This window comes from Pteropus medius, unplaced genomic scaffold (genome assembly GCF_902729225.1).
Source record: "Pteropus medius unplaced genomic scaffold, Ma_sr-lr_union100, whole genome shotgun sequence".
Classification (NCBI taxonomy): Eukaryota; Metazoa; Chordata; class Mammalia; order Chiroptera; family Pteropodidae; genus Pteropus; species Pteropus medius.
The window spans coordinates 15863084-15882452 of record NW_024342467.1 but is presented as its reverse complement, the minus strand read 5'-3'; the positions used below and the strand labels follow the sequence as shown (position 1 = coordinate 15882452).

Below are 19369 nucleotides of genomic sequence, written 5' to 3'. Positions count from 1 at the left end.
CAGTCCATACTCTTTCTGTCCCCAATCTTCACGGTGCACCATTCTTTTAAAAACGGATCAATGACCACAAGGAAGGGCTAAAATCATGTTTAAAATAAAACTACCAAACATATCCCCAAAGAGAAAGGCACTCAAAAAAATCCTCACTTTGGAAACTGATACAAATAGAGTGTCAGCTTTGACTGTTAAAACTCGCTGATTTAGACAAAATCAGGTATAGATATTTCAAAGGAGACCGCTGCATATTTTTCTATCACAGTACGGAATTTTATGTCCACATGCGGCATTCAGCAGTCTCCATGTTAACGGTCACCGAACGTTTGACTGAAAGTTCTGTGTTTTGCTTGTCTGACGGCGCTTTAGTTGAAAAAGGCTTCTTCTTCCCCAAAGCCTTTTAGGTTTTTCCTTCTGAGAGAGAAGATCGGCATGCCGATCGCCCATTCTAATCAGCTTCCCCATCACCTTCCCGCGTGGTTCAGACACGCAGGTGCGCACCCGCCTTCACAGGTGTCTGCATACGTTCTACCCACAGATATTTCCAAACTTCTCCCTGCGCTTTCTCCTCAGACAGCTTTTTTCTTTCTTTTTTTTTAATTTTCAGCTTACCTTCTCTGAGCTAAAATGTTCCTGCCAAAATAAGTCACTCGGCAGCCCTCCACTCCGGAGATGAGGAAATAAAGCCGGAGAAGGAACGGTCACTAATGAGCTTATGTTGTCCCAAGAGCCACTTCCCTGACGTGTGGTTAGTGTGGCAGGAACTCAACTACTTCAAACCCAGCGATTTTAACCAGGGGCCTCAACTTCCTCTGTGCTTAAAACTTTTTACCAGCTCTACCTGGACTTCCACTTCCTTCCAGAGTCTTCTCTCTGGTGACATATCTAAGAGGCAGCAAAATAGCCCAAAGGCAGGGAGCGGGGAGGTGGGAGGTTAACTGAAAACTGGGGAGTCCACCCTTGGGTAGACGAAAAGTCTCCTGGACAGGCCTGAGCGCTGGCTCTGCTGTGGGTGCTCAGGCTGCTGTGGACCAGCCTTTACTGACTGGGGCTGAGCAGCGATGACCATGCAAGAAAAATGAACCCAAGGTGACCTTCGTTAAAAGCACGAGAAATGTGTTGGAATCCGCTTTACTAGATTGAGTTTTAATCCGGTAGCAAGCTCAGAACCCTGTGCTGCATATGGAATGGGGGTGACTACTGCAAACTAGCTAACGAATTAATAAACAAACCCTCCAGGTGTCTGGCCCTGAAAGCTGATTTGGGGGTTTCTGTCGATGTTAAACACACACTCGCTCTCTCTCTTTCTCTCTCTCACATACACACACGAATGGTATAACAGTCACTCGTTCTTAGGAAACTTAAAAAGAACTGCCACCTAGTGCCAGCGTGTACTATAATTCTGATAACTCATCCTGTCCGGCCCTTCAGAATCCAGATTTCCATCCATCGGCCTCCCTGTCGTAGATTTATTAATGAATAATCACCATGCGCTGAGTGTGTGCTGAGCAAGTATAACTATGTTATACTTCCAAGGTTCAGAAGCACTCACATTAAACAGATATTACTTTGAGTCATATAAAATTGCCTTTTTTGTAGGTTAAAGAATACTATCAACTATCAACATCTCCATGTGGTTCAACCTAAATCATTTCTAGGTTTCCTACTTACTGGATTTTCCTCTAGTTTCAAAAGTTAGAGTAAAGATGTGACACAATGAGCCACTTGAGACGATCCCTTCCCTGTGTCCCCCGTTCCTTCTCTTCCTTTTGTCCCTCCACAATCTTAAGTGACTTGTCAGTACTGAAGTCCGTTAGCGTCACAGCTAACTGAGAGAGGCACGGCCCTGGCCCCTGAGTGCCGTGTAGCTCAGCAGGGACACTGACACGGAGACAGCTCACAGCCCAGAACAGCGGGGCTCTGAAGAAGGTACAGGTGAGATGCTAACGGGGTGCAAGGAAGGAAAGGGGGTACTGGAGAGCCCCGAGGAGCAGACGCTGGTTCCTCCCGTGGTTGATGGCTTGCTCTGTGTCAGGCACGGAGGGGTGTCAGAGAGATGAAGGGAGCCTATGGTCTCCCTTCATCTTGGGAGTGTTTCTGGCTGAGGGGCTCACGGTAAGCGATGCCACAGCGGCTGGAAAGTTTATGGGGTGTCCAGGGGTCATGGTGACGAGAGAAACACCAGGCCGGCCTCACAAAAGCCCACGTCACGTGTCAGGCACTGCTCCTGAAGTGCCGCCTGAATTAACTCAGTCGCCTGCACCCCCTTCCTGGGAGGTGGTTATGACTGCTTTCGCACGAAGAAAATGAGACACGTGGAGTTTAAGTGGCCTGTCAAGGGCCACACTGCCACTGGCCCAGGAGCCCAAGCTTATCGCCTTTGTCATTGACCACCTTTGTGGAGTCATTGAGGAGAGTTTCATAACAGAAGGAAACATGTCACACAAAAGTAATGACTATTTAAAGACTACTCGGGATGCACTTTGCTTGTAGTCTAGGAGAGCTGGAAATCAATCTATCTATCTATCTATCTATCTATCTATATCTATATCTGTAAACACACATATAATGTATTATAATATTTAACTCTGGAACTAGGCAAACTCTGAAACTAGGCAAAATAAGTTAATTAATAATATATAACATATTATGTCATAGATAGTATAGTAATGATATGTAGTTAATTGATAATAATTATCATATATTTATTATATATATTTATATTATTAATCAACTATTATTTTGCCCGAGTTCCAGAGTTAGGTACATATAATTATTAGATATATTATATATTATTTCTAACATATAATGTATATAATAATTACACATATTATCAATCAACATCGTACCGCCCTGATCCAGAGCTGCCTTGTAGAGTCAGTAACAACCCTGCTGTACTGACTAGAACAGTGTTTCAAAGGCTGGTCCCTGGACCAGAGCCTCCATGTCTCCAGGGATGCTGGGTCCCCGGCCCAGACATCCTGTATCAGCAATGATGGGGGTGGGGCCTGGAAATCTTTCCAGGGGATTCTCATATATGCTAAAATTTGAGAACCCCTGGACCAGAGAAAATGCGATTAGCAGCCTCAACATTGCTGACCCCTATTTACCCCATTTTTAGCTGTAATATTCTCACTGAGTAGGAAGAAAATCTTTGCTCTCGTATGTAATAGTCGCTTTCATTTTAATATCCTCTAAACTATTTAATTAGCAGGTAAATTTTTCATAGACATTAAAGGTTAGGATTTGTGAGGTCCAGGTTAATGAGTATTTTTATCTTACTACCAAATTCAACATTACTTTTCAAGTCCACGGCTTTTCTAGGGAAGGCATGCATTTTCTTTCTTTGCTGGTGGAGGAGGAAACGAGAGAATTCAAACGCGTGAATTCATGGAACGAACACTTCTCGGAGTGTATGTTTAAGGGACGTTGGCAGAGGGCCTTGGAGAATAAAGATCGTGTCTTGCACAGATAAGCCTGTTGGGCCGATACGGCTCCACGCGGCCCAATTCACACACAGAAGAGAGGTAAGAAGTGTCTAGCTCCCCTTGCACACCTCAAACTGGGAAAAACCTGTGAAAAACCCTTTACCAAACTTAGGCTTTCTGAAATCGGGAAGAGTAGGATAATTAGCTTTGGGAATAGTGTCATCATTTAAAACTGGAGAGAGAGGTTTCTAAAAATTTGCCAACAGCGATTGGCTTTTGAAACTAAAAATGCCGATGTCTCAGTACCACTGCATCTGCCTCCTGCAGAGACCTCGTCTCTCTCCACTCCAATCCTCCCTCCACACCGCCATCGGCTCATCTTTCTAAAACATGCCTCGCCGGCAGCTCCTCAAGCTTTCAGACATAAAGTCCAAACTTGTCAGCCTGCTTTACATGGCCCTTCTCAAGCTTACCCATCTCTTCAACCTCCCATCTGCTCCCGGACCTTCCTGTCTGCCGAGAGCCTCCCTCTTTACGATCCTGTCATCCAGGCTCTGCCCACAGTCCTCCCTTCTCTCTGTGATTCCGTTAGAGACCTTTCCACTGCAGGAAGCAGGACTCTACTCAAACCAGCACCAGAACAAGAAGAAAGGGAAATGGGTTGGTGCATAAACCAAGGCAGGAACTGCTCAGATGATTCTCTAGAGAAAGAAAGAGTACGCCCAGAGGCTCACTTACTGAGCTCGTGACACTGGCCCCCCCTGAACTAGTCACTGGGAGCGTGATTGGCCAGCTTCGAGAAGAACAGGGCTTGGCACAGATGAGGTTCTTAATGAATATTTAATTGTTAGTGTTAATTATTAATAGTTAAGAATGAATGAATGAACCCTCCAGTCCAGGGTGTTAAGTGCAATCGGAATTATATCAAAGCTACAGCAAAATGGCCAAAGGAAGACGGGTGCAGGTAGGCTTGGGCGGGTTTAGGGAAGACTAATTTCAGGCAGGGCAGGAGGTGCCTGAGTTTGGTCTACAAAGATAGGTGAGTCCCCAAGTCCGGGGGGACGAGGAAGGGCTGGGTGAGAGGAGGAACCTCGCAGAGAGCGGGAAGATGCTGGGGAAAGGCGGACACCTGTGAAACCAGCTGGTGAGCTCAGAAAACAATGATCGGATGTGCTGGAGTCTTATACACAGGCGGGGAGAGGAAGCGGATGAGGGCAAAGAGACGTGTGTGTACGTGTGCAGGGTGATGGGGCAAGGGGACGAGGTCGTGAAAGGCCTGGCATGCCACCTCAAGGTGTTCACTCCCAGGTAGCGGGAGCTCTCGAAGAGGCTTTCAAGCCGGGACAGCCAGGGGTTGGGTTCCAGCTCACTTACCAGCTGGGCGGTCGTGAGAAAGTCACTTCCGGCGCCGTGATGCCTCCCTCCCAGAGCCGTCGTGGGGACAGAAAATGGCAAGCACCCCTTCCAGCGCCTGGTGCATGGCAAACACTCAGTGAATGCTAATGTTTCTTCCTCTCCTTGTGACCCAGTTGATTTTTATAAGTTAACTCACTGGAGGAAAAAAATCCAGTGAATTAGACATTCCACGTATCTTATTTCACAATCCCAGAGTTCAGCCGGTGTTTGAAAGCTGCCGTGAACTGGGTCACACATGACTGCGTGAGGGTAGCTGTGGTTTCAATTTCCTCTCATCCCAATTTATTCCATCGTGCTTGGAAGAGGTGAGGTGCAGGCTTGCTGCTGAAGGCATTTCATACTCATCACTCTGGGATTTAGCGAAGCTTTTATACAGCTTCACAATACTGCCGAACCCTTTTAAAATTCACATAGCTCCAGGCTAAAGACGCACACTGGGATTTTCTTTTAGAAGTCACAGAAGCAGATTTGTCTGTCGTGATCACTGTCTTCTCAAAGAACTCTCTTAGCTATACATATATGTTCATAAGAACACAGTAGTCAAGGACGGAAGATGGGTAGAATCATGCCACTGATATCTGAAGTAGAAAACAATTCCCAGTATAATGCTTTGTTTAGAAGCTTTCGAGTTAGACACAAAGCAAATCGGTTTACTTCGTCCTTGAGGTGGAGTAGAAAGGACAGCAGCTTTGAGGTCAAATGAGCCCGGTTCTAATATTAGTTACTAGCAACATGACCTAGGGGCTACTAGTTCTGTGACCCTGGGCAAAATCATTGGGACCCCCCAAGCCTCTCTTTTCTTGTAAAGAGTAGGAACATGAAACTTAAAGGTTGTTAAGAAACTGAAGGAAATCATGAAGGTTTGTAATGGATTAAAAATAATGCCATGCTTGATAAATGTAAAGTTGGGAAGTTTTTTTGGTAATTCTAACTTTCTTAAAACCATTCGAGATTAAAAATAAAAGAAGTTCCTTATATCATGAATTGTTTTATGTGGAATTTATAGTACTTTGATAAAACGGACTCTGTTGAAGGCATGTTGGGACTTGCGTAGCTCATAATTCTGTGTCTTATTTCTGACTCTCAATTTGAGTATTGAAAAAGGATCTGTTGCAAGTGATAGCGACTTGACTTCTTAATTCTTTTGAGCCACCAAATCACACGAGCACAGTAAAAGTTGCATTCGTAAACTCTGACTTAGACTTCAGATGGCTGGACTTCATTAGCTTCATAAATCAGGACTAGGTACAAAGTGAAATATTAACTTTCTGGAAACTTCAAAGTGATTTTGTGTAAGGAGAGACACAACCAGTCGGGACATTTATAAACTGTCACCAGAAACCCGGCCAGACATTTCATTATCGAGGAATGAGTAATGCCAGTTCTGCGACCTGTTCCAGAGGCAACAACAACAAATAAACTAAAGTATAGTTTTGACAATCTCATTTCCATTAACGTCAGCGGAAATTATTCAGAAAACAAAATCCTTCTTCCGCCCCACAGTGGATCTGGGGGAAAACCCCGCAAATTCTTATAGACCAAGCTTTTAATTCACAAAGACTACGGATGCAATTTCAACTCTTCTCCCTTCACGGCCTGATATCACTTGTTTTTACTGACGATCCGGGGGGTCCCGTGATCAGCAGAGGTCCTCGTCGGCCCGACGCAGCACTGCGGACAGGGCTGTGTTTCTTTCCATTTTGTTAAAATAGGTTTTCTGGCCCTATCATGAGTAGATCAAAATCTGGCTTATCAGAGTTCACTGGGGCTCTTTAACCTATCGCCTTCGTCTCATTCAAGGGCGTGTAATTATGAAGAGACTACAGATACACTTCTTCAGAGCCGAGATGGTGAAATATGTACCAGAAGTTGTTTTGGGGTTACTATTTCCCAGGTCTACCTGGCAATCCAGGCAGGACATTCCTACCCGGTTACTAAACACTAGATGTCCTTTTTTCTGATTGAACATCGCCATGTTAAAGAAGGATACTGTGGGTTAGTCAATTAAAATTATAATGACCCCGAATTTCTCAGTAATGGTGACAAGTAAGGTGAGCAATGAGGGCAGCAGAAAGAGGGGCGAGGGCAGCTGATGGGCATGGTAAGAGCTGGAGTTCCGATATAAAGACAGCAGATATCTAAGCTCAACACGTACATCGCTATCGCCCAGGTCAAAAGCTAAACAGAACTTCACTAACATCATTGAAACACAGGGTGAATCGGGGCGGGTTCCCGGGGCAGCTTCTTCAGAGGCCCGGACCGAGTCCTCGGGACTCAGCTTCTCTCCACGTCCAGGCTCCACTTTCTCCGGCTCTGTGAGCTAGTGAGAAGCTTCAGCCACCCAGAACCTTCTTTCTGTTGAATTCAGCCCAGCAGAAAAAGGGCAAATAGGCTTCTTTCCGAAACTCCCAGTGAAAGTCTCTTGGTTTCACTGGTTCTGACTTGGCCGCGTGCTCATCCTGGAACCAATCACGGTGGCCAGGGACATGTGGCCTCTTGGTTCAGCTTTGAACCACAAATTCTCCTTTGGGACCAGGGGCCAAGTCTGACTCCAACAGAAGCACATACACTGAGAATGGGAGGGGAGGTGGCTCTGGTCCAATTTCCAGAAGAAGAAACATAGGTTGCAGGGGACCAAAAATGAGAGCTACTCACAACGGGGGTGGAGGTGAGGAGACGAGTTAAGTCCTGGTTCAATGGACACAAAGGTGGTAAAAGGAGAAGAGAAAGGGGGTGACAGCCCGTGCTAAGCCAAAGAAAGAAGAAAACGAGATTCCGTAAAACTGTGGGTCTTCCCACCAGTGCTCATTGTCCCCATGTCACCGTAAGCTTTGGACCTCAGTTTCTCATTTGTCCAGGAAAGAGAGTAAGACTAAGTCAGTAGTTCTTTATTGGGAGTATTCGTCAGAATTACCTGGAAAGCCATTTTCAAATGACAGGCCCCAGGATCAGTTTCGTTGGCCATCGTCAGCAAGAGCCACCGGGGAGAGCTCTGAGGCTGTAACTGGGCCAAACATTGCAGTCTCTGTAGGTGGACAGCAGTGCTACGCGACAGAATCATTTACTTTCCACAGTCAAAGGTGATACGAAGTTGCATAATACTTCCTTCCAAACAGCTCCCAGGAGACATACAAATACATAAACTTTTCATCCATCAAATGTCCACCTAGAGCAGCAGTTCTCAAAGCGTGGTCCATCAGCATTTGGGGACTTCAGCATTTGTCCAGAGAGACCATGATGGCCACTCTATTTTTCATTAATTGCCTCTTCCACTGATTGACATTGCAACTAACTTTTAAGAAACTACCATTTGTTTTGTTCTATTGTCAAAAATAATGACGTCAACACTCACCTAAAAAGGCTATAAAAAACATTTTTCTTTTTTCCAATACCTGTGTGGGGACAGAATTTCTTCCTTTACTTCAAAGAAAAACAATACATTGTCACGGATTGAATACAGAAGCAGATGTGAAAATCCAGCTGGTGCCTATTAAGCCAGACACTAAAGAGATTTACAAAAATGTAAAATGATGCCAAATTCTCGCTATTTCTTTTTCATTTTGGAAACAGAGTTTTTATTTTCCCACGAAATGTTATTTACACAAACATATAGATTTATTACTGTTTATTTAAAAAAATATTTTTAAATTTTCTCAATTTTGCTTTCTGAAACAGTCAATATTAACAGATATAATCCACATAAATAAAAGCTATTTGAGTCCTCAGTAATTTTAAAGTATATAAAAGGATTCTGAAGCCAAAAACTTTGAGCAGCTCTGGACCAAAATCCCAATGAATCGGATCATTAGGACCATTTTTTACATCAAAATGTCCCAGGCTGTTAGCACTGCCCACCTGCTTATGCAGATACGAGCACGGAGGACACAACAGACACCCTAGAGCCACTGCACAGCCTGATCTGTGCTATAAAACCCAAGGAAGCGGGGACGATTCAGCGGATTCATTGCCGAGAATTTGTTCTTGCTCATTACTCCCGCATCTGTTAACTGTGGTCCTTTGAGTGTCGCCAGCATGTAACTCTCCTCTCCGCCACTAGATGGCACTGCTTGCATAGAAACGAGAAGCAAGGGCTGCATCTCTGGCTGTTTCCGAGAGAGATTTTGGAGGGAAATGAATAAGGAGGGTTTGGCCCATCTTATTCAGATACACACGGAATGTATTAAGATAACTTTTTTTTTGTTTCTGTTTTTGTTTTTTCCTGTAAAACTCTCGCCTTGAGACCACTGATAATGAGGAGATGATAAAAAGAGAAGCTTTCTGATAAAAAATAAATCCAGTGCACAGAATGACCTAACTCATTTTTGGTTATTCTTCTATAACAGAGGTTCTCAGTTTCAGCTGCATATAAGAATCACCTGGAGCACCCCAAATCCAGACACCCAGGCCTTGTCCCAAGTAGTTACGTCTGCTTTTTGAGGTATTTTCTGTTGGAGAACTCCCTAGTAGATTCCAAGGGTGAGACTCATTGTTCTACAAACATTGTCATTAAGAACCACCATTTGGCCCCTAAGGAAGAGACACCGATTTTTCCTTGTTCCTTCATTAAATTCTCTTAGTCCTCCTATAATTAAAATATCCCCATCATTTAATTTTTAGCCAATAATCTGGGAAAAGCAGCCAGGGGAAAAGGGAGCGAAGCAAACCTCTGGACCAACCTCGAGTAACCAGAACCCCCAGAGTTTACTACTTAACAATGTTTTCAGGGAGGATGGAGGTGCAGGCGGAGGTAGAGCAAGAACGCCAGGGTCTAAGTGAGGACATAAAAGAGTCTCAGAAGCAGCAGAGGCAAAGAGGAGGTGGGGCAGGTGTCCCGAAAAGAAAACACTCTCCCAAGTTTCTGACCTTTACTTCCCCATCTCGCCTTCCCTCTCACCGAGGGTGGAGAACTTTAGAATCACCTGGGGCATCTTAAAAACAGAACTACCTGATCTTCGCCAGTGGGGGCTTTGATTCAATAAGTCAGGAGGGCGAACATGGGTATTTTTTAAAAGCTCCCAGGGTGATTCTAACCTGCAGCCAGTTTGAGAACCACTGACCTAACCCAATCAACCATTTTTTCAGACTGCACGATAAATCCCCCATCGTGAGGGGATCCTGATTTAAAATAACGCTTGGTAAAACCTGGTTTCATGAGCAAATGTGATCTACATTCAAATCCATTCTTATAGCATTGCATTTTGTGACTCTTGGTGTGTCATTAGATCAGAGCCATGACGGTGCCTGTCACTTTTACTGGCTTAGTTATGCTCATCGTCATTTATCCTCGACTCCCGAGAAAAGGCTGGTTATGTCAGTTATGTGTTATTTTCCAGGGACCGCCTGAGGAGCCCATGCACAGGGTTTCCAGACCCTGTAATTTGAGCAAATCTTTCTCGGCTCTTCAACGCTTCTACATGAATGCTCCAGGCTCTTTGGCAAGTGAACACGGTGCCTCTGCTCAGTGAAGGGCAATGGGCGACACCATGTTTGAATCGCAAAGCCTCTCCGCCCCCCGGGGCCAAGATCACTTCCAGCACGGCACAGCTGTGGTGTCATCCAGGGAAAGGGGCTACCTCTCCATCTTATATTAAGGCCAATTATGGCTTCTGAAACTGGTGAACTTGATCCAGTAACGAGGACATGCTAACACACAGAGCAGGAGAATTGCTCAGCACGGGTTTTGTTCTAGTTGCTCCTTGCCTTGGTTATCCTCTGCCACATTCCCCTCTCCCAAATTCCTTCTCTGTCCCATGGTGGGGAGACTGACTCCTATGCACTGCATCGCCGGCTCCTTTGTCCTCTGGCTTCCGGTGGGGTTTGTCCAGTGGGCGGTACTGGCAGGAGATCAAAGGGTGGGAAGAGAGAGAAGCTGGGCTATTTCTCCCCTGTGCCCTCCCTCTTGGGTGGCGCATGGCTGGAACCTTGCTTGACGGTGGGAAGCCCCCCTCCTGTGGGAGTCCCCGTTCCAGCTCTCACCAGCCTCTAGAAACCCCAGTGCCTTCCCCAGGTCTCTTCGGCACTGGGAAAGTGACTGCTTCAGCCATTGCCAGCCCCTGGGAAAAATCTCTCATTAATCCAATTTTCTTCAAAATTCCAGTGGACGTGTCTTCCATTTCCTGCTGGGCCCTGACTGCTGGGACACCTTCTAGACTAACTGCCACCTAAATTTACTTTTCACTTTCCAATCACTTATAAAAGAGTCCTATAGACATAGCTCGTGTTCCTCAAAGATCTCAACTTTAAGAGAACTTCCAAGCTGCAGGTTATGTTAAAGCCTCTTTTTCTACCCAAGCCTCCATAGCCTCTGTCTTTGAAATGCTCCGGACTAATGAGCTGGACACCTCCGTTCTCCACTGTGCAAAACAAAGGGGCTGTACAAGGTGGTCTTCAAGACCAGGCTCTGGCTTCTCGTGATGCCACGGGGAGTCGGATCTTAGCCCGGGGAGGAAGGACCTGTGCAGAGAGCAGGCGGTGGGAGATGCTGACACACCGTCGTGGTGTATTTGAGATGCACTGTTCCTTAGGGTGACTGTGAGGCCATCTGTGCCATCTTCAAATTCACCCATCTGTCATTCATTTGACAGTGTTTACCCTTAGTGGCCTCGGCTGTAGAGCTGAGAGTAAACTGAAGAATGACCATGGCCTCCAACCAGTCAGCCTCTAGGGGAGGAGAGAGGCAACCAGACCCCGGGTTCTCAAGCCTAGGTGTGCACCGAGGCCACCTGGAGGCTTAGCCACACGCAGACGAGCAGGTGCTGCCCCCTGGTTCATGCTGGGTGGGACATGAGAAGGCGCATTTCTAATCGGTTTCCTGGGTGATGCTGATGCCACTGGTCCCGAGGGTCACACTTTTGAAAATCACTGAAGCAGCATGTCAAATTATCATAAAGATTATGTGCCTAACACTGGGGTAGTTGCGACATGGGAGTAATTTCTTTATGGTGGGTGAGGGAGGGTGAGTCCCAGCAGGCTTTATTAGAGGTTGTGCTGGACTCTAAAGGGTGAACAGGAACTGGCAGATCGCAGGAGAGGGAAGGCGTCTCGAACAGCAAATACAGAGGGTGGGGCGTCAAGGGGCACAAGGGCGTCTGTGGTCTGCAGGCCAGTAAGTGGGGCCAGCAGCGGAAGGCAGGCTGGGGAGTGGGGCCGGAATGCAGTGGGTGTCCTGTCACTTCTTGAGTGTCCCTCGCCACCTCCTGGCCCACCTCCTACCCCAGAATCACTGTGACACTCGTCTTCACACACGTTCTACTTGGGATGCTGTGGGCACCCACTTGGATCTCTGCATGTGCATCCTGGCTCACAAGCCTGCCTGAGCCAATCGCGGACAGGAGGTGGTAGACACCCCTGCTTCAGTTCCTCTCAGGAGCAAGTCCACATGGATCCCTTAACAACGTGCATTTCTGCTGGCTTCCCTCCTCTTCTGTCTTGCTGTCCTAACCTCACCCTCCTGCTCCCTGGGATGCCTTCCCAAATGACCGAAGCACCAAATCCTTGCCTCAGGCTCTGCTTCCAGGGGCGCCCAGGCTCAGATAGGCTACAAATGTCCTGCTGAAGAATCTAAACTTTGTCCTAAAGACGAAGAAAAGCAGAACATTTCCAAGATGAAAACAACAACAGAAAGAACAACACTCTGATGAGTAAACATTCACCAAGGGGCACTGGCCATTAGGTGCCATCATGGGCCTCGGGGGAGAACCACTCAGTCTGAGCTCAACCCACTGCTGAGGCTTCTGTTGGTGGGCACCCCTCCCACTCCAGGGTAATGGAGGGAAACGTAATGTCGTGATTAGGCAAAGACCTCTGGCACACCAGTGGAAACAGTGAAGTAGGCAGAAAAAGGATCACCCTGGATGTAAAGGAAATAATGACTGCAAAAAAGAAGAAGCATGGCGGACTGGGGAAAGATCACTTCCTTCTGAAACAGCCCGTCTGTGAAGACGGACATCCCAACCGAGCTCGAAGCCCTAGTCCAGAAAAGATCACTGCCCTGATTTTACAGACCTCCTTGCTGCCACAGGAAAGCAAGTGGAACCCGGGCAGCTTGAGGAAGGAGAGGTGGGGTGGAGGGGCACGGAACATGGGGGAAGGGCTGGGACGGGTCCCGGGGGGCACGGCTGACGGCAGGGCAATGCCAGGCAGGAAGCAGCAGCCGACCCATCCCTGGGGACAGTCACGGTGCACTCTTTGCTGGGTGATTTGGTCTTATGCTACAATTACCCTCTTCTGGCCCTGAACCTGCAGTGAAAGGCTGCTAGACACATTCTCCGTTAACGAGCCAAGAGAGAAATGAAGGACGAGAGAGCTAGCAGGATGGGGAAGGTGGCTGGTGAGAAAGAATGAGAAAAACAGCCTGGGTCTGGAGGGTTGAAACCATACAGCTCTAAAAGTGCAGTGTGTGTGTGTGTGTGTGTGTGTGTGTGTGTGTGTGCAGAGAGAGAGAGAGAGAGACAGAGAGAGAGAGAGAGAGAGATACCTTGAGAAGATGTTTTACTCAGAGTTTGCTTCAACATACATGAACTTAAGACATAATGCATTCTTTTTCCTCATTTAATTTTGGAACAGGACATTGCATTGATCATGGATCGAAATTCAGAGAGTATGAACTGGTATCGCGGAAGAGTCTCCTTCCCACACTTACTCCTCAGAAACCTCCTGCCCCTCCCACAGGCAACCAATGGTACCAGCTCTTGCATTCTTCAATGGGTAGTTTATGATTTTGCGAGAAAAAAATCTATAAAATCAGTCGTTCCTAGTTTACACAAGTGAAACCATACTACACACACTGCGTCGCAAGTTGCATTTTCATTTAATAACTGGGTCATCTTTCCTTATCAGCCTGCACGAGTTTCCTCGTTCTTTTCTGTGGTTACATGCTGTCCCTTTACGTGGATGTACCATAATTCACCTAAGCAGTCCCCAGGGGATGGGTATTTAGGTTGTTTTCTAACTTCTGCTCTTATAAATAGTAGTGAAATGAATAAACTGGTAAGATAAAATACATTCTCACATGTGCTTTATTACATCAAGGGTGCAGCTGATTTTTCTCCAGTGAAACATAAATGCAATTTAATACGACACACCAGATTTATCTAATAAAAATGTGCTGTTACAAACATTGCTGTCACATATATTTGATTCAGTCAGGTATCCTTTACAAGGTAAAATTTAGTTATTATAACTAGTAATGGCAGTGTATTTTCAAAAACAGAGCATGTAAATATTGACTGATTGTTAGCATCAGTTGACCTAGGATGGTCGGAAGCAGTCAGGGCCATAAGAACAGAATGAGACCCATCTGCTGTACAGACTTAAGAAGTTCTGAACTTGGACTTATAAAGCCTGTGTTTGATTTCTTCCTTACTCAACCACTATGATTTTTTCCAATAAAATGGGGATAATGATTCTTGTCCTATGTATCTTGAGAAGTTGTTCTGAGCACAAAATGGGAAATTTTGCATATGTGAAATCTGTTTATGAACTACCAATGTTAAATTCTGTTATTTTTATATTGCTTACAGTGCTATTTTTGGATAATCTATGGAATAGATTCTGAAATAAATTTCATAAAAGAAATTATACTAGGTATGGCCATTTTAATTAAATGCACCAAATGTTGGCCCTTACATACCATAATGTTTTAAAAACCCATTATATAAAGAATCAGAAAGGAAACAGGTTGCTATTGGCCAACTAACTACCACAACGTTTTCTTTTGGATCCTCCCCATCTCTCCACCTCATCTATAGTTATTAAAATCAAGTTCATTGCTAAGCACCTTGACAGGAGAAAAATCTGAAAAACCATTCAAATCTGATGAGCTAGGTGATAACTTTTTGCCAATTAACATCGTTAATATTCTCAGATATACAGGTAACATGGTCTCTCTGGGTGCATTTGGTAATGACCAACAAAATAAATGAGTAAACAAATTTTAAGTACTCTAGAACATGAAAAGCTGGGCCGTCTAGATTTGGGAACTATTAGGAGACCTATCTATGTCACTTATTAAAACCTTCAGGACGTGCCATTACTGAAGCAGACAGGGACCCAGGGCACCCTCAGCCAATCCATTCAAGTTTCTGCCACCTCCTTTCTAGTCACTGCCTCCATGGCAACAGTCCACTGACCTGCCCTTAAGGGAAATAGAATTTCTGGCAAGACTGAGACTTGTAATAATTCCATTTGTCAATACAGGTCAGAGAGAAATGGATGAGTTCGTACCAACTTACTTAACAAACCACTAATAAAATGAGTGACCCCTAGCAAATGACTAGACCCAGTGTTCAGAACATCCCTCAGGAGAGCCAAACATTGCATCACTAGTGTCCAAGAAAACCGGCACCACCGGCACCTGTCTGTCAAACCCTTCGCCGAGTCTGGACTTCTTCCTTCAACATTTTCTTTACCTTTTCCTAAAAAGGTAAAAGTACACCCAGTGGCTCATTCAAAGTGATCATCCATCTGATTATTCATTTCCTCCAAAATTTAGTTTTAATAAATAAATACAAAATGATCTATAGAAAAGGACTATTTTGTCATGCAAGTTTCCTTACAGGAATGTCATCTAGAGATATAGGTTTCTATTGACCAAACTTCCCTCTCAGAGGAGGGTGAGGATCTAGAAATAATTCCAATATGCAGGATCTAAACTCTCATCCCAAATACACAAGAGACACTTTCCCTGAAAACGTTCTAGTGTGCAGCCTGCAGTTGGAACAGATTGCTTTTTTAGTGGCATTACTTCCTGATTCAGAAATATAAACGCTGCTTCGGAGACTTATTTTACAATTCATCTTCCGATTTGTCATGGCTGAGAAGGTCAGCTTCCAGATATTCTATTCTAAATTACTTTCGAATACATTTTGCAAATAGACTAAGGAATGACTCTGGCCTGGACCGGATCAAACTTTGGAAGTTGGGACTCAAGTCCTCCCTCTCTTTTGTTAAAAGGTAAACAATCAGAAACACCACCATTTCCCAAATCAATTATTCGTGAAAGAACAAACAGGTGTTTTGGAGACACTGGAGTTATAAAAAGAAAATGGCAAATGGTTTTTTCATGGGCCAGCTGCTCAACTGATATGATTCTGGGGAAGGGTCTTCTAGGCTCTAAAACTCAATTAGCAAATCAATTCAAATCATCTCTCGGTCTGCCAGCAGGACTATGCAGCCCCCTCCTCATTTCAGGGCTTTCTGCTGTGTCCCCATTGCCAAAACCAAAGTCCAATCAGGTCCACCTGAGGTTCCTCTGCTTTCCGCGAACACTGGACAATCAGGAGGGGACTGGGTGCCCTTCCGGTTTAATTAAGGATTAGCAACCACCAGAAGGAGCAGTGTTCACGGTTCTGCCCCACTTATTTATCTCTGTCCCAGTCCCAGATCGCCTTAGGAGCTGGGCTCAGCACAGACTCAGTGGGGGCTGACTGGCGTGGCTGGCTGTCACTTTCCTTCAGTGGAAAACAGATAGGACCAGGCAAAGCAGATGGTTTCTAAAGGGGCACATCCAAAAAAATCTGCTAGCGAACTGTGGTGTTGTCTTTCAAATGAACAGCAACTTACTGGAGAGGAAAATCAGATCTTCCTCGCCACATCCTGCCACGACCCATCCAGCGTGAAGGCTCACCCAGGTAGGGGTTTTAATCCTTGGCGAGGCATAATCATTTTTTCTTTCGGGAAAAAGACAGCCTGTCTTTCTAAGCCTCCCAGAGATAGCTATCATCACCGATAATGCTCCCATCTCTGTCAGTTAAATCTGTTATCTAGGTAAGACCATCTTCAAGAGACAGCTGACTTGCAGATCACACATCCGCACCCAGTCCTAAGAGAAGCAAATACAAATAGCATGTATTTGGCCAGCTGAGTGCGATCGAGATGGAGCCAGTAACGCCTCAAATGGCAATTGAAAACAAGTCACTATTTTCATCATAAAACATTAAAGGAGTTTTTTCTTTTACATTCCAAAACAAATTCACAGATAATTATTTGTGGAAGTCCTGGCTCTGACTGTAGGAATTTGGGTAAAAGATTGAACATTTCTGGGTTTCCTCATCTGTAAAACAAGAGGATTGAACTGCAAGGTTTCTAAGCTTCCTTTTAGCACGAAAATTCTAGACTTTTTAGGGGGGGCTGGATCTCCTCCAATATTTTGGCAAATCGCGTATATAATTAATCAACCGATTTTTCAGCACAGATTAGAAACGGACTATTTCCGTCACACGGGCAGCTTACCTTTTCAACCGCGGTGTGCTCTTCACTTGTGACGCTTGTTTTCCTTGATTCATTTTTAGACCTGCTTAATCTTCTGGATACTTTTTCTCTGAGTAGAGTGGCATATCCGATGTGTTCATAAATGGGGTTCGTTGTCATTTTGGAAATGTATTCGGAGGCTTTCGTTTCTATGTACAGTGTTATCAAGCCATCCGTGACCAGATCATGAATCGATTCGAACCTCTTCTCGCCCACAAAGTGTTTTCCATCATAGAAGAGCCTGTAGTTTAGGGTCTGGTTTCCAAACCTGCCACGAGAGAATGAGACATCGCAACGGTGTTAGATATAAGACCGGTGAAAAACAGTAGCGGCCGACATTTTTTTTTTTTTTCCCGAGAACGTACTGTATGCCAAGCACTGGGCTAAGCACTGGACAGGGTTTTCCCCGCATTTAGTCATCAGAGAGACCCTTTGAGACAGGTACAATTATTATCCTTGTTTTACGGCTGACAAAACTGAGACTTGAAGAGACGGGGCACCTGCACGTGGCTACATTTCCGGAAAGAGGTGGAAGTAGGATTTAACTCCAGCCTGTCACATGGTATCAATGGATCCTAGAAATCACTAAGGCCATTAGGTCCTTATCATTCTCATTTGCAAAAGTTAGATGGCAGCAACTGATTTACAAATATATCTTACTTGTAAACTTCCTGTACCGCGCTATTACCTCTGCAAGGAAAGCTACCACCACTGGCTGTGATGTTCCCTCTTATTACAGCTTTGTCTACCACCAGCAGAGCGCTCGCGCCTCCCACCCCAGTTAGTCCAACTAAAGGGAAATGAGGGGAGCTGTGCGAAGCTTCCTGTTTGAGCTGCCGTGCCAGAATTCCGACGATCTAATTTACAGCATCCTCTCACTTTAGTTCTTGGCCTTGGTCCTATATCTTACAGCTCCTGCTTGGTTCCCCACTGAGATCGCCAGCTTCTGCCTTTGGGGTGCTGGGAAGACAGGCAAATACTGTGCATCTGTAGAGCATTTGTTAGCTTTTGAAGTACTTCCTCACTGTGACATCATGTAAGACATGTTCTAGCCAGCCCCTAGTTGCAATTTCAAAAGAATCTTTCCACAGACGCAGAATTGAGAAGGTGCATTAAACACACCTTTGTGGGCTGGGCTGGGAAGTGTTTCCACTGAGACCATTTCTTCTTTGGAGACAGGTCTTCTCAATTCCAGAAAGTTCGAAAAATGAATTTTTGGAAGACAATCTGATTCTAAAATTGGATACCTTCCCCCAAACTCACAGGATTGTTGTGAGGATCAAATGATATAAAATAGTTGATCGAGGTTAGAAAAATACAGTGAATGCAATGGCTTTCCGTTGCTGTGATAGGAACTCTGCTCCGATGGCTCACTGGCATGGAGTGTCATGACGGCCGCTGGGAGTTCTTTGGGTCAATGTGAACCCTCAGAGAACCTCATGGACAAACACACACAATGTGAGGTGACAAAATTTTTGACCAGGACCACTGGGGACCAACTGAGGCAGAGAGGCCTTTCTCCTCAACAGGCTCGATGCTTCAGGCAGAAGTCACTGTAGGAGCATTAACTTTCTAGAGAATTCTTCAGTTACTGTGTGTGCATAACCAAAGCTTCAGTGTCCATCCTGCTGATACCATCTGTGGTCCAGGAAATGTGTAAGCCCCTAAATATGTTGCTGGTGCTTCGTAAACAAAGTGAAAATAAAAAATAAGTAGGGGGGCATGGGGAGCGATCGTTTAATGGGTTTAGAGTTTCTGTTTGGGATGATGAAAGAGTCCTGGAAATAGATAGTGGAGATGGTTGCCCAACACTGAGAATATACTTAATGCCACTAAATCATACATTTAAAAATGGTTAAAGCGGTAAACTTTATGTTACATGTATTTTACGGCAGTTAAAAAAATGGGAAACAAAATAAGTAAAGTCACTTGTAAGGCAATCGCAAAAATAAATGAAATCAAGCTCACCTTAGAGCTAATGTGTAGCATCCTGGCTGGCGCTGGCTTTCTCTAAGGATGTAGGCACCCTCCACGCCTCCGAGAAGCTGGTCGGCCTGATCCCGGGAGATGATCCCGTGAAACCTGAGGACAGAGGGGACCATCGTTGTTCCAAACAGACCACACACAGAGCGTGGACCACAAAGAGCCGGCTAAAAAGCCGGAAGCTAGGAATCCACAGCGGCCCCCTGGATGAAGAGGGGAGTGACTACTCGCACCTCCAAGATGGATTTGGAGCCACCTCTCAGCACGTAACCAGACAGATGAGCACCCAGGAAGCAAAA

The 19369-nt window shown here is 45.3% G+C and overlaps 1 protein-coding gene across 1 annotated transcript in view; it reads right to left on the bottom strand.

Annotated features, from left to right (window-relative positions):
* CHN2 (chimerin 2) overlaps positions 1–19369 on the bottom strand; it is a 263990-nt gene that overhangs the window by 74530 nt on the left and 170091 nt on the right. Inside the window, exons 5-6 of the mRNA XM_039862629.1 lie at positions 19056–19169; positions 17070–17355 (exon numbers count right to left, since the gene is read on the bottom strand). Of these exons, the coding sequence (XP_039718563.1) occupies positions 17070–17355; positions 19056–19169 (400 nt within the window). The remainder of the gene's footprint in view (positions 1–17069; positions 17356–19055; positions 19170–19369) is intronic.